The sequence below is a fragment of the Fistularia commersonii genome, chromosome 14, assembly GCF_037954325.1.
Source record: "Fistularia commersonii isolate RoL2024-O1a breed Wild chromosome 14, RoL_Fcom_v1.0, whole genome shotgun sequence".
Classification (NCBI taxonomy): domain Eukaryota; kingdom Metazoa; phylum Chordata; class Actinopteri; order Syngnathiformes; family Fistulariidae; genus Fistularia; species Fistularia commersonii.
The window spans coordinates 6,960,316-6,975,111 of NC_141297.1; the positions used below are offsets into that span (position 1 = coordinate 6,960,316).

At 42.5% G+C, this 14,796-nt stretch overlaps 2 protein-coding genes across 18 annotated transcripts in view; both read right to left on the bottom strand.

Moving 5' to 3' along the window:
• The window catches only part of hspg2 (heparan sulfate proteoglycan 2), a 113,125-nt gene extending 110,037 nt beyond the window's left edge, over nt 1-3,088 (bottom strand). For 13 of the 17 annotated variants that reach the window (XM_086158910.1, XM_086158914.1, XM_086158913.1 and 10 more), the window contains exon 1: nt 2,502-3,087. In XM_086158910.1, coding sequence (XP_086015036.1) covers nt 2,502-2,570 — 69 coding nt within the window. In that variant the 5' untranslated portion in view covers nt 2,571-3,087. Of the gene's footprint in view, nt 1-2,501 lie in introns of all 17 variants that reach the window. The other 4 variants (XM_086158915.1, XM_086158917.1, XM_086158912.1 and 1 more) reach the window with 1 other exon arrangement.
• Nucleotides 3,089-8,172: 5,084 nt separating this feature from the next.
• On the bottom strand, nt 8,173-13,544 carry agmat (agmatinase (putative)). Its single transcript, XM_086158837.1, has 7 exons — nt 13,132-13,544; nt 11,976-12,178; nt 11,777-11,825; nt 10,093-10,288; nt 9,723-9,902; nt 8,586-8,670; nt 8,173-8,506 (listed from the first exon to the last, which is right to left on the bottom strand). The coding sequence occupies exons 1-7, from the start codon at nt 13,383-13,385 to the stop codon at nt 8,433-8,435; spliced, it is 1,041 nt and encodes a 346-aa protein (XP_086014963.1). The 5' UTR covers nt 13,386-13,544; the 3' UTR covers nt 8,173-8,432.
• Between the last annotated feature and the right edge of the window lie 1,252 nt (nt 13,545-14,796).

A 14,796-nucleotide genomic window follows, 5' to 3' on the forward strand; every position in this document is an offset into this window, starting at 1 on the left:
CACACACACAGACACACAGTGAAGACAGGGCAGGCCAGGGTTGTTCTCTTGCACAAGAAATCTCAGGGCCAAAGCTGGCAGGTCTGATGTCACCCTTCAGAAAAACACAGGAGAAGGAGATGAAGAAGAGGATGAAGATTTTCTGAGCGACACGCAATAGGCAATCATCCATTTATTTTCATATGAAAAGACGTAAAGATGAGAAAAACCCTTGTCTTAAGTTAACTTTGCCATGTATGCAGCCACCTCACATGCCAGATGTGGCCCATCACATCTGGCATGTGCATTACTGCACGATCACTGTGATAATAGTGTTTAGCTGTGATTTAGATCCCCTAGAGCAAAACTACATAGGAATCACTCAAAAGTATCCGAAAATGCCTTAAACCAAAAAAATATACAAAACCAACTGAGAAATCATATCAAGAGACCAATACTTTCATTTTCATATTTCTAAATTTGTAACAACAAAAATGTTGAGAATTTATCAAGAAACTCTGAACAGAAGCAGCAAATGACAGAAAATGACAAAAAAAACCTTGCGGAAAAAAAGGTATAACATCCGATCAACCTTTAGCCAAGAAAGTAGCTGGAAACAAACCAACAAATTGAAATTAAAATGACCAAGAATCCATCAAAACAGTGAGAAAAACAAATTGAAATTAAAATGACCAAGAATCCATCAAAACAGTGAGAAATGGCAGAAAGAAATGTAAGCAGCTGAGAAATAGACCCCCAAAATGTCAAAATGTATACAAAAAACCAAGAGTATTTAACCGTATCTGGAATGACAGAGCAGAGCAGCTCATTCATTGGCCGGGACACGAGCCGGGGATGTGGGTTAGGGGTTGGTGGGCCCTCCACCTGCCACCATGGCTCAAAGCTGTGAACCAGAAAACAGGTGCCTGCAGGTTCTGGATAATTCAATTAGGCCCAACTTGTTGTTCTTGGTCCTGGTGGTCAATCAAAGCCTTCACCCGTGATGGCTGAAGAGGAGGGGGAGGAGAGCCCAGCGGGGGTTGGGATGGGAGGGCGTGACATCCCCCGAGCGCCTGTCACACCCAAGAGCAGAACTGCGCATGCAGACAGACTTCTCGATCAATAGGAGATCAATGAGGGAGCTTCAACCTGTGCAGACGCCCGCAACGCAATAGGTGCCACCTTAATTCTATATGCCCATCGACGCCTCATGATACAAAAGTACCACAATGCCAATCTTTAGCCTTCTCCATCGCTTTTGACTGATAGAGAGAAATTCTTTTTGATTTTTGAAGCGTTTTCTGTCATTTTTTTTCTGATTTTCCACCAAATTGTAGTAAATTTCATCTTCAATTATTCAAGATTTTTGATAATGATATGATGACTTTATTTCTTAATATATTAATTTATGTAACTAACAGACTGCCTTTTAGATGTTGCATAACCAAACAGACTAAATACTGATTAAAAAAAAAAACTTCAGATAGAGTAAATAACCCTCCAATCTAATACACAGAAGTATATGAGCCCTTCAAGCAACATGAGCAACAATGAAAAATGGATATTTTTGGAGAGGAGTGCCAAAAGCCAGACTCATGAGTTTTCCCAAGAAATCTGCAGCAAATCAATTAAAGATTGCAAATGTTGATCACTGATAGGCGAGAGAAAAAACACAAGAAAAGATATCAGTGACAAACTGCAAGAGAATGAGCATATGCAGCAGACCAGTCAGAGTGGGAATCTAATCAATTAATTAGATTAATTCAATTAATTCGTAATAAAAAGTTGCCACATCTGGTGACAACACTGGTAAATCAACTTCCAGAAAACTTAAAATGTGAAGGGATTTTTTTTTTTAGACAGTCATTTAAATTACATAACATTGTTTATTTTGTTTTCCCCAAACTATAACTCAAACCAATAAGGCGCAATTACCACATCGCCACATTTTTAAAAATGATTTCAACATTTTTATTTTACTGTGATTTCACGCGATTTCTCTTTGAGCGTCAGCGTGGATCGGGGGTACAGTTCCACTACCAGCCTGTAGGGGGCGCTCCAACGCCACCTGCACGTTTTTGTCCCCTCGGGGCTGAAAGCGTCTGCAACTTTCACTTGGACTACAAGTTCTTGACTGCAGGTCGGGGTTAAAAATTAAAGTGTTTCACGTTACTATCATTATTTTTGTTGAATCGGATATAGTCTGCAGTGACTGTGTGTATGTGTGTGTGCGTGCATGTGTGACTATGAATAGCTTGAGTCTCTGTGGACAAAGTTAGACCGGCTTCCTTCTGGAAGAGCTCCTGGTTTGTCATAACAGTTTTTATTAAAAGCATCTTTCCGGGACGTGTTGACGCGACTGCAACACACCTGCGCTCTTTTATCGTGCTTTTATTTTGATGCCCTTTAATTAAAACCGGACGTTCGCTTTCTAACTTTTCCATTGAACCGTAGAAGGACGGCGTCCGAGAAGGAAGGTTACCAGAAAAAAAGGGAAATATAGATAAATATTGTGGACTTACGGTGAGTAGCTGGCATGAGAGGGTCAGACAGAGGATAAGTCCACACGTCGCGGCGGTCGTGGTGCCCATTCTTCGCGTCCACACAGAACGCCGGGGCGGAAAGACGAAGAAAAAAAAAAGAAAAAGAAAAAAAAAGTGAGTTGGGGGTGAAAAGGAAGAAAAAAAAAACAACACCCCACGGAGGTTTCACTCCTCCTGGCCCCCGGGGTGAAGCGCTCTGCGCGGCTCGGTAACGGCTCCCTTCTCCGGCTGCTCCGCGGCTCCGCTCGTCCGGTGGTTCCTCATCAACAGGTGAAGAAGAAGTAGCAGAATAGAGGAGGAGAAGAAGAAGAGGAGGAGGAAAGATTCCCCTCTTCTTCTTCTTTCTCTTCTTCCCTCTTTCTTTTTTTTCTTTTAACTGCGTGTACGCGCGCGCCCGCTCGTTTGATCTCCGGCCGTTCAAACGTCGACTTCACAGGGAAGAAAGTTGGCTCGCGCGCACCGACCCTCCCGACTTGTCGCGAGGGCTAAAATAAGAATGTGTGTGTGTGTGTGTGTGTGTGTGTGTGTATGTGTGTGTGTGCGCGCGCGTGTGTATGCGCGTGCATGCGCGCGAGTGACAGGGAAGCCCTGTGGTTGGACGAAGCCGAGGATGAAAAGTAAAAGGCGGAATGGAATTCAGGAAGTGCAGAGAAGACAGCTAATCTCGGTGTGTGTGTGTGTGTGTGTGTATGTGTGTATGTGTGTGTGTGTGTGTGTGTGTGTGTGTGTGTGTGTGTGTGTGTGTGTGTGTGTGTGACAACCAGCAGCGTTTTTTCTTTGTTTTTGTTTTTTTTTTTTAAAAAACATGGTCTCAATGGTCCACGAGGGACTTCCGGGGTTCACGTGAATTCACTAGAAATGTTTATTAGTATTACTACCTTACCAATTTTTTTTGTTTATTTTATCCTTGTCATTTTTCACCCTTACTGTTCCTTCATGTTGTCCATTATTATCCCTAATGATGTTGTTGTTGTCTATTTATTCATGGATTTCTTGTCTTCTGTCTCTGTTTATATTCATATTTATTTTACTTTTTGATTTGTTGACATCATAACTGTTACGCTGCTTGGACAGGAATTTTCTCCTATGGGGATCAATAAACTTTATCCTATCTTATTATTATAATCTTAGTGGTAGTAGTAGTTTGCTTGCACTGCTTTGCACAACTTGCCATTTTGCACAACCAACTACGATCACCGTGATCACATTTCATTTTTCACTTATTTAATCCATGATGCATGTTTGGTTGCATGTTTAGCACCGTTAACCAAAGCAAATTCCTTGTAGACGCAAGATGACTTGGCAAGTCAATCAATTCTGATTCTGTTTTGGACGTGAAATAAGTTTGTCATGAAAATTCAAGCTTCAGAGCGTTTATAGTCAAATGCCCAGTGTAGAAACGTTGTTTGACTGTAGAGTGATTATCCCACTCTGCTGTCCAGGGTGCATTTGGATATGTATTGATAGGACATGGTTATAGTATCATTATTATGAATATTGTGGCAAGCGGTTTGCAAAGGGGGGCGTCTTTCTCAACGCTAACACTTAGACTGAGGATGCAACCCCCTGTTATGACAACTAACGGTGCAAGTTAGTGTCATGCATCAAGCACAACATTGCACAGCTATTCACAGTGGCGTTCTCGAATACAAAAACACGGAAAGCTCCCGACGGTCATCATAACTCAAAGGATTCTAGGGTACCGCTGTCCACCACATGCTACAATATGAAGAGTGTGGCAGTGCAATAAGAAATTGGAGTGCAGCTTGACGTGCAACTCACAAAGTACAGGTGCAAGGATGAGTGCAGTTTAAATGGGGAGTCATTTCATGTCCAGAAAGGAAGAATAAATGAAGGGGTTTTCAGTTACTCGTAGATGTGATGTGATAATTTGATCACCATTCTCTTGGAGGTTCCCTGTCATCTAGGTCGTGGTGAATTCTTGTCGAAATATTCTTGTCGTGGCAAATGGACTTGAATTTCAATATTTCAGCAAGAACTCACTATTTTAAAAGACTCATGAGTTTTTATTGTTAGCATGCAAGCATAATGGAATTCTGTAGATCAGGGCGCGCATGAGAAAGAGGTGCAAAATTTAAAAATAGATAAAGTATGTAGACTGTAGAATATGAGTAATGATAACAGAAGAAAAAAAGTGAAAATTTTAATATATTTCTTTAACCTTCTGATGCTTTTAATGCGATATATGTAATATATATGTGATATTTGAATATATTATCAGAATAAGATGAGATGAGAGATGAGAACAACTTTATCAATCCCGAAGGAAATTGTTGTGCCAGAGTTTCAAAGTAAAAAAAAAACATAACAGTAATAGATAATAGTAGAAAGGAGGAAGAATAAGAAATATAATGAAATATGAATTGTCTAACTGTTAGCAGTAACTACAAAGATAATACAAAGAATAAGGAGAATATTTCCAGTTTATTATCTATTGGGGGCAACTGCCACATTTAACCCTCCATAATCTTGCCCCCTTTTTTTGGATGTTCTGTAGGAAATCAGCTTAAAAATAAAATAAATAAATTCCAATCTGGCATCACCTTCTGCTAACTGAACTTTTTTCCCTGATTTTAAGCATTTTTTTCAGTAAATTTTTTTCCAAAGATATAATAAATAATCCTCCAATCATTTGAAACTTATTTTTAAGGGCTTTTGAGGTAATGTTTTTCTTGCTTCCAGGCAATTAAGTGTTGTGCATCAAAAATATGCCTCTGTTTCCCCAGGTCGCCTCACACAAGAGAATCTTCTTGTTCCCACAATACAATCACAAACTTTGTCACACAAGACATTAACTTGTGGGAACGAGATAATGACTACCTTTGTTTTCTAATAGATCACCAGTCAGGTCTCATTTCTATGCGAATGACAATCACTTAGCTAATTAGATCGTGTTTTCCCAACAAATCAAGGGAAAACACATACGGGAAAATCGAAAAGAGCAAAATAAAGCCCTCTTTTAACTCCTCATTTGCAAATGACAACAAAGTAATTACAAACATTGTAATTGTTATTTTTGAAGGAGGTTGTGTTCTAGCGTTGCTGACATATTTCTACAATAATGGACCCCGAGGGCACATGGGCGTTGGGCGTCTGGAGACTTGGAGACCCAGAATGTGGAGGAAAACCTGAATACAGAAGGTGAGGCCCTTCTTGGGTGCCTTGCGGCAAAAATGGTAACTCAGCAGATCGACTGTTATTCTTCTGTGATTATTATTATCTCTAAGTGGAATGTTAATGTATGGCTGATATATTCACATTTGTGTAATGTCTGCAATGGACAAAACGATAAGTTTTGTTTTAAATTTGTCAAACTTATTTAAAAAAAAGATGATGAAGAACCCAACCCACAGATTATTATCTAATGAAATATTTATGGCCTCCAGACACATATTTCAGGGCCAAAAAATAATGTCATAATCAATCAGTCAGAAAAGGCAAATAAGTTCAAAGAAAGCATTGAGGCCTTGAAAGATGTATCCCTTAATACATTTAAATAATAAAATAAATAAGAGTGATGATTGAAACTGAAATTGTACCATTAACTCGTTTTGAACCTATTGCACTGTAAAGTTGATAGACTGGGCCCCCTGATGGACAAAATGTGTCATTACAGCATCCAATCCAGCTGACCAAAGGGAATCAGGTTTCTTTAGAAAAAAAGGAAATAATGATAAAAAATGATAACAAAACCAGAGGCATGACTTGGGCTGAGAAAGAAATAAGTTGAGAGCACGTCCGGGCACAATCCAGCAGCTGCATGTCGTAATTAGAAGCTGAGCCCAGAATAGAAAAAGACAAGCTGTTCGCTCAAATAGAGACAACGTATCCTAAATAAGAACTTATCATAAATAATCATCCATGTTTAACCACTTTCATCCCCTCCCCCCCACACACACATCTGTTTTTAATATTTTTCAGCCAAAACTTCATGGCCATTCATGGCAGATTTAAATTCAGTATCATAGTACAGCTCATTCATCCATATCATGGCCTGTGAGCTGTGGAAGTGTCATGGTGGATGCTTCGGCTGTTGGTAAATTTTCACTAAATCCCAGCCCTTGCTGGGTTTTTCACAGGAATCAACACAAGTCTTTTTCTTCCACTCACATTGATGGACATTTACTGATCATTGCATCGCATTTTAAAATGTTCATCTCATGTATTTTGCATTTAAATTCCTAAGATACAGTAAAAGTACTGTGTGTTAGAGCTTGATTTATACAAATAGAATTCCCACTTGTTAAAGAGGTGCGTTCAAGATAACCGTGTCCTATCTCTGAATCTTTGCCCCCCGAAAATCCAGCTGCAGCACTTCTGCAGGTAAACGCGCATGAGGAATCTCTCACAACTCCACAGGATGCATACGTTTCACCTTGTTTTCCAGAGGGTTTTCTGTGTTAAAATAGAGCTTGCATGTTGTTTGGAATGAAGTCTGCAAATTGATATGAATATTACAGATATCAGAAAATGTAAACGTTTAACCAGATTGCTTAAAGGAGCCATGTTGGGTTAATTTAGATGAATCATAACTTTTGTGTTTCATTTTGTGGGGGCAAAAACCCATGACAGGGTTACATATACACACACACAAACCACACACTCACACTCATGGTTTTTGTTTTTGCTGAAATGGAGTTGCAAAAACAAAGTAAGTAAATAAAATGTATCAACGACACCACATTTTTTCAAAGAAGAGTGTCCCGTGGTGTGACTCACCTGTTTACATGATCGGTGGTGCCCGGCGTTCCCTGAGGGTTTGGCACAAGCCGGTCGCTCTGCTGCAGCAGAGAAAACCCCGACCAATGACTGCCGGGCGTTGATGCGGTACTTTAAACAGGAAGTTCCTTGGAGAAAGGAAAACTCCTTTCTGCAGAGCGAGATGTAGCTACTTCCTGTAGCTTGATTGTGTCGTCCTGGGTGTTTGGTATTCTTATGTCCAAAAGGCCGATATGTTGTTTGGAGGTCGTCTGTCTGAGACTTTGAGTCATTGCTCGCTGCACATATATTAATGTGGTTACATTCTTTAATTAATATAATCATGTAAATGAATTAATCTGGAACAAAGGGATAATTTTGACAGTTGAGATGAGTACTGGCCACAACCAGCAAAGTGGCTTCTTTACTGTATACAAAACCTCAGCTTGGTTTCCACTGAAATGAGCAGATTAAGAAAATAATAGAAATAATAAAAATATTAAAATTAACTTAGTTGTCTTACTACTGCTAGATGTAAAATGCTTGTTAAATTTTCATTGGTATTTGTCACCTCCTCCTTCCCTTTTGGCCAAATATTACCGAGGTGAATAAATACGGTCAGGCAGGTTGGATATGTGGTTCCATGGGTTTGCCTTTGGGGGCAGTATAGGTTCGGGAATAGTTAAATCAAATAGTGCAGACGGCTCACAGTCAGGAGGGGGATCAAACAAAAACAGTAAAACAAAAAAAAAAGACTGACTGTTTTTTTATATTTATATATTCTCTAATCTTATCAGTCACTGGGTAGTTTTTGGTTCAAGTGTTGCAAAGCAGTGGGGATTTGCAGATTGATGAAACTCCTAGTTTGGAAATTCCTATAAAATTTGCCTTAAACTAGGACACATCATACATACTGGAGTGGACCCAGAGATTGAGTGTGTTATCTTTATTTGCGGAATCGCTCTGACATCGCCAATGTGGAAAAGGGAAGTAGATTTGTTTGTCTGATCCACATAATCTAAAAAACTCCTTTTTTTAACTGAAATTTCAAGATTTCATTTTTGCCGTGGGAATTAACCTTGGACAGTGAGACCGGAGCTGCTGCTGACTCTGGGCTCTTGCTTGCCATTGGTCATCTCCTCCTCCTCCGCTGGCTCAAGGCACAGGTTCAAGGCACAGGTTCCGCTGCGGTCAGAAGTACTTGTTTTTCGGGAGGACGCACAACATTTCAAAAAGGAGGTTTGCGCCCGTCAGTGCCGTGTTTCCTGTCAAGGGGGAAGGAGATGGGATTGATGATTACAAAAGTACAGACACTGCCGGGATGCGGACGGACATTTGGTGTACCTGTGGTGTCGTAGGGTGGAGACACCTCCACCAAGTCGCACCCGACCAGGTTCAGGCCACGGCAGCCGCGGACGATCTCCACTCCCTTCAGGTCAACAAGACGAATCAGTTATCACACAGGAGCCAATGCATTCCTCATGCAGCTTTGCTAAAATTGACCTCCAGCTAACAAGAAACGCTAAAGCAAACAAACATTATTCCTGTCTTTTCCATCTTGATTAACAAAAACTCCTGAACTATTGGGATTTAATTGCCCCGAATGCCAAATTTAAAGCAAAGAAACTGTTGTATCTATTTTATATTTTGCCACATTCTTAAAATAATCAACTCGATCATTTTTATTTTTTTTCAAGTTTTTCAGAAATCTTAAAAAACAGCCATTTGTGGCACAGTGATTTTGCCACAAGATTTTTCAATCTTTTCCAAATATTGTTATGTTTTGGAATAAAACACATTTCAACACAAATCATACAACAAGAATTGTATGATTATGCCATTGTATGCATTTGATGTGCCTTTGTGGTTGAGAGCGATCAGTCTGGCTGTTGAAGAAGGAAATAAGAGCTTGTACACAAAAGTTTGGCATTTTTTCTTAGAAAAAGCATTTGCGTTATGTACCAATAGTTGTAGATGTTACCGTCATTTATCGAGTCAAATGTTTTCGAAAATTTTTTTTCCTGTAACATCTTGCTGCGTTAATATCTCATGTTTCAATGGGGACACCTGTGGCTTATAGACAAACGCACCTTTTTTATGTACAATTTATTTTTTTCTTTTAAAAATGAGTAGGTGCAGCTTATACAGGACTGTCTCGAAAAATTAGAATATTGTGATTAAGTTCTTTATCTTCTGTAATGCAATTAAAAAACAAAAATTACTTTTTCATGATATTCTAATATTTTGAGATAGGATTTTTGAGTTTTCTTAAGATGTAAGCCATAATCAGCAATATTAAAATAATAATCCAGAAAGTCTGACATTTTTGTTTTTGTAATTGCATTACAGACGATAAAGAACTTTATCACAAAATTCTAATTTTCTAAGACAGTCCTGTACTAAATCATGTGGAATTGAAAAGAAGCGGAGCACAAAGCTTGAATCAAGATGCGAACAAAGATCTCCAGTTTGGATGCTGACCTGTATGGAGGTGAGGCCCGCGATCTCCGGTGTGCCGGTTCCAGGGGCGAAAGCGGGGTCGAGGGCGTCAATGTCAAAGCTGAGGTAAACGGGGCCGCCGCCCATCTGACCCCTGACCTCCGCCATGAGAGGGGTGAGGGATTTGTACCAACACTCCTCTGCCTGCACCACACGGAATCCCTGCAAAAAACAAATAAACAACCACCTGGGAACAACAAATGGGGACTAATACAGGATTATGATCTCTTAAAAATGGCGTCCCTACCCACCAGACATGAACCAATGGATATTTTTTCAGCTACAGATGTAAGCGCATGAGCATCAGTGGACCCCGAGTGGGTCAAAGTAAACACAGATCTCAGCGGGGTACCTGAGCCCGGCTCCATTCATAAGAATCCGGGGCGTATCCAGAGCCGCGCAGGCCAATCTGGACCACCCGCTTGCAGTCCAGCAGCCCCTCTTCCACACAGCGCCTGAAGGGAGTCCCGTGGCCGATCTTCTCCCCGAGGACCACGTCGCTGGTGTCGGCGTGCGCGTCCACGTGGATCAGGCCAACGGGCCCGAACCTGAAAGGGCACCACAGAAGCGGACGGGCGGAAACACATACTTAATACTTCTGCTTTTCCTTTTCTAAACCGGGAATTCATCTGAACTGTCTCCGAGGTGAATATTTCAAACGACAGACGCGGAAAGCAAACAAGGAGCGTCACTGAAGAGGCTTTGACGAGGCAACGAAAAGGATAAAGTTTCCAGGATTTTTCTGGGAAAATTTTCCAGGGACGGCGATTTAGTGGATTCCTCTGTTTCCTGCAGGCGGTGCTTCCGCTTTCCAGGAATAAGGTCCCCGGTTCGATTCCGACAGGTGGCCTCTCTGTGTGGAGTCTCAATGTGTCTGAATGGGTTTCCTCCAGGTTCTCCAGCGTCCTCCAACAGTCCAGACGCTTAATTGAGGACCGTTTGTGAATGACAGAGCAAATGGTCGTATGTCTTGATACATGGTCCTGTGACTGACAGATCCAGCGTGAACCCCGCCTCTCCCCCGATGACAGCTGGGATAGGCTCCTGAACTTTCATCCATTATTGGAAATGAAAGTACAAGTAAATATCCCACTGCCGTCAGACTTCTAAACATGGGACAGGAGCTCACAATAATGGCCTATTTCGGCTCATTCAGCTGCACTTGACTGTTTACATTTCAACTGGCGCTTGCGCGCTCATTGCTCCCATTGCACAGCAGTCATCAAACAGCCATGACCTACCACAGGATATGTGTGATTTTTCCATGGATCCAGATTCCAAACAGGACTCTCCAAACCACAATTGAGCCTTTTGCACTCAGCTGTTGAGAGTTTGGCACAATCTAACCAGCGTGACTCGGACAGATAATACAGGATGGCCTTTCAGTGGACGCTTTCAAAGGATCAGGAAGAGAGTCGATATCATAGCCATGATGGGCAAATAGAGGATTTGGGGGAAAAAACTAAATGGAAATGACCAGTTTCACTGATTTTTCCAAGAACATGGAACAGTGAACTATAAGACACCTCTGTTTTCTGTGGGCAGCGCTTCGTGGGAGTCTCCATGTTCTTCCCATGCCTGCACAGGTTTCCTGCGGGTTATGCGGAGTCCAAAAAAATGCAGGAGGTTCAGTAGAGACCCTAAATTAGCCAGATAGGTGAAGGAGTGAAGGGTGGTATGTCTCTACAAGATGTGTTAATGAGATATTTTTTGGGACTCACTCAATTGACTCATTCATTCACACATCTCCAATGAACATATTGGACTGTGTGACTTTATGGACACCAGAAGAACAAAGAGACCATCCGCACTGTTGGATTCGAACCAGGGACCTTCTTGCTGCGGGCTCGAAACCACAGGCAGAAAACGGTGTATGCTGTTACACAATAAGGTGAGCTGATGGACTAAAATCTGGAGATTTCAACTCGAGAACGCAAGAAAAGGCGAGATGCGAATCCTGCAGAAAGCAGGCCCCCGGGCTGCACCACTAACTTTGAAAATAACGCACCGGTTTGTTTTCTGCACGGCTAGCTTACCTCTCGGCAACGGCTTGCAGTATCGGGTATGAGATGGTGTGATCCCCGCCTGCAGACAGCAGAGGTCCATAAATACTGACTTTTGATCAAGACACTCCATTAATCAGATCAAGTTAGAGCCGCCTGTCAAATATTTACCGAGATATCTCTTTGACCTCATCTCTCTAAAAGACACGTACACGACAGCGAGCACCCTCACCCATCGTCAGGGGGATGCAGCCCGTGGCCAAGATCGTCCGATAGGCCTCCCTGATGCGCCTGCAGGTGTCCTTCAGGTCATACATGTTCACGTTGACGTCTCCGATGTCGGCCACCATCAGGCACTCGTACGGCGAGGCCCTGGTGCCGCTGTTGCAGGCCCTCAGCAGGCATGACTCCACCCGGATCTGCCGGGGTCCAAACCTGTGGAGGAGGAGGGTCAGCGCATTCGCTTCGAAACTGCAGGGATTTTAATCTTCCCTTCACAAACACTCCGATACTTCCACATGTACCTTCTCTGTATAGTGTGCAATCCCAATGCACGTGTACTGCATTTTCTGAGCCACAAAACATTAACATTTGAATCATTTTCATGGCATTTCTCAAATAAAAAAAGGCCTAATTGTGAATTAAACAAGTCGATTACATTCTAAAAACACCCCGTGAAGTGAAAGGGCGGAAGCCTGTCGTTACAAATCCGACCGACTTGGAAAAATTATATTTAAACCTTAAATAAATCAGTCTACATGTAAATGTCTGGTTGCAGATCAGGGTAAGAGGCAGGAGGACCCAAAAGCAGCATCATCACGGACAAACTTGTGAACCCTTGAGTTCTCGCAGTTTATCAACATCCATCTAATCAGAGTCATTTGCTGGATTTCGTGCAGAGATAATATGAGGTAATATTGCACGAGGTAATATAGAGGGAATATTGCCGAAGCACGACTGGTCTAATTCGGTGTATCAATCCGCTACCAAACGGTACCTCAAAAGGTATCATGTACGTAACGTAAAAGTAGTCCCATTAACTTTCACGAAAAAGAAGTTCCCGAAACCAGTATTTATGTAAACATATGATTATAAAGAGAGTTTACTGAACCAACAAGTAGCCCAAACTGAGGGGAGGAACTTCAACAACAACCTGTATAAGGTAACGAGAGACGGGTGACAGGTGCGCGCCGGGTCAAGCGACAAAAGTAGACCGGAAGTGAGCCGAAAAATGACGCAGAAATAAATCCAAAGTTCTCAAAAAGTCTGAATTCACTCAACAAAAAGAGGTTTCGATTATGACACATGTATACGCCGACGTAAAAAGTAACCATCCCTTTAGGCAACTATAGTAAGAAAGCTAGGGGGGCTGTGGGGAGAGACGGCACCTGGTTCCGGGTCGGTTGGACGTCCCGGTGTCGATCGGGACGCCGACGAACGCCGCGTCGAGCCCGTCCGCGGTCTCCCGGTGCGGCAGCTTAGCCATGGTGGGGACACCGGACACCCTGGCCACGAACTCGGCGCTCGGCGGAGCATTGAAACTTTTTCCCGAGTACCTCCTGGCCGAACCCGGAGCCCGTCCAGCTCGGGGCGAGAGGAACGCGGTGAAGAGAAGGGTTCGGTTGGGCAGTGAAAGCAGCATGACGGTTGACGGACGAAGGGAACCTGAACGCAATATGTTCGGCTGGTACGGTGAGATTCAGGGCGGCTCGGAAATTCTAGCTCTCAACCTTATAGACGTAAAAGATAAGAATATAACGGTAAATTATCATAATATAACGGTAAAAGAAACACGCACAGGACACGTCAATTTAAAGATTTAAAGAATAAAAAGAAATCCCTCTTTGTTTCCCCGGCGATACCTCTGGTGAGAGAAATCTTGTTTTATGTTTTGGGAGTTACAATATAGTTTGATACTTGGGGACACCTTCAAAATAAATCACGGAACGTTTTCTCTCAAAGACAAATCTCCAGTGGTGGCCCATCAGGGCCTGCAAGGACCTCTCTGCTGGCCTAAAAAATATCAAAATCACAGACTGATTTTGATTATAATTTGTCCATGACTAGCTTTTTCCCCGTTGGTGTAGCTTCTCGACATGTATTTTCATATGAAAGCATTTAGCCAATCACATTTCAGCCATTGCTTGTTGCCAGGCAAAGGCAAAGTCAAAGAAATCTGCCTGGAGGTCTACAGCACCGGATTCACAGGCGCTCGAGCAAAAAACTTGTGTCTATAAAATGTTGCTTCAACCAATCCGATTTTGAGTTGTGACACTAAGGCCCTCTAGAAAGCTATGCTAATGTCAGCATGTCACTTTTGATAGTCGGAGAGTGTACTAGCCAGAACTAGCAGGCTGCATCAAAAGCACGCTGCATGAACACAAATATAGTTGTGTTGATGTAATAGCTAATTTGTCAACCCATGATAGCTGAAGGAGCCCTTTTCAAGATGGACTTTTCAAGCAAATGTTAAGAAAGGTCATTTTTATCCAAATCTCCAATGGCCCCAAACTGCGATCTCTTTCTCTAAATCGGCAACTAGATATCTGGGAAGCTTTCGAAGCCAATATGGTCATGTCCTATATAATTGTATATTCCAGAAATGTATTTTAAATGATACACGTCCCTCCAGGTGAGTATCTACTTGCTTTGCTCCCAGTCGCTCTCCTCACAACCAAATCCATCATGGTGGTTATCGTGCCTTTCATTGCTACCTTGCCCCTTCAACACCTGGAGTTCTCCCAGGATGGGCTTGGGCAGTTAAACCCTGCATCTAACTCGCTTCTGGACGGCGCCTTGTCCTCCGCCTCGCTTGTTGACACTTTCTGACCAGGCTTTAATACTTGCGGAGCTTCCTTCCCAAGACCTCTTCCAAAGAATTTTCCAAGAGTCGACCAGCGCCGTTGGAACCGTCTCTTTGATGGCCCCTGGCGGGGGATGTTTGCCCTTGTCGAGAGGACCGGGACCTCTACCTTGGCTTCGGGGAAATCCACGCACACATGGCCTGATGGGCTCCAGCGACGACCTCCAGGACTCAGTTTTGCCTACATCAG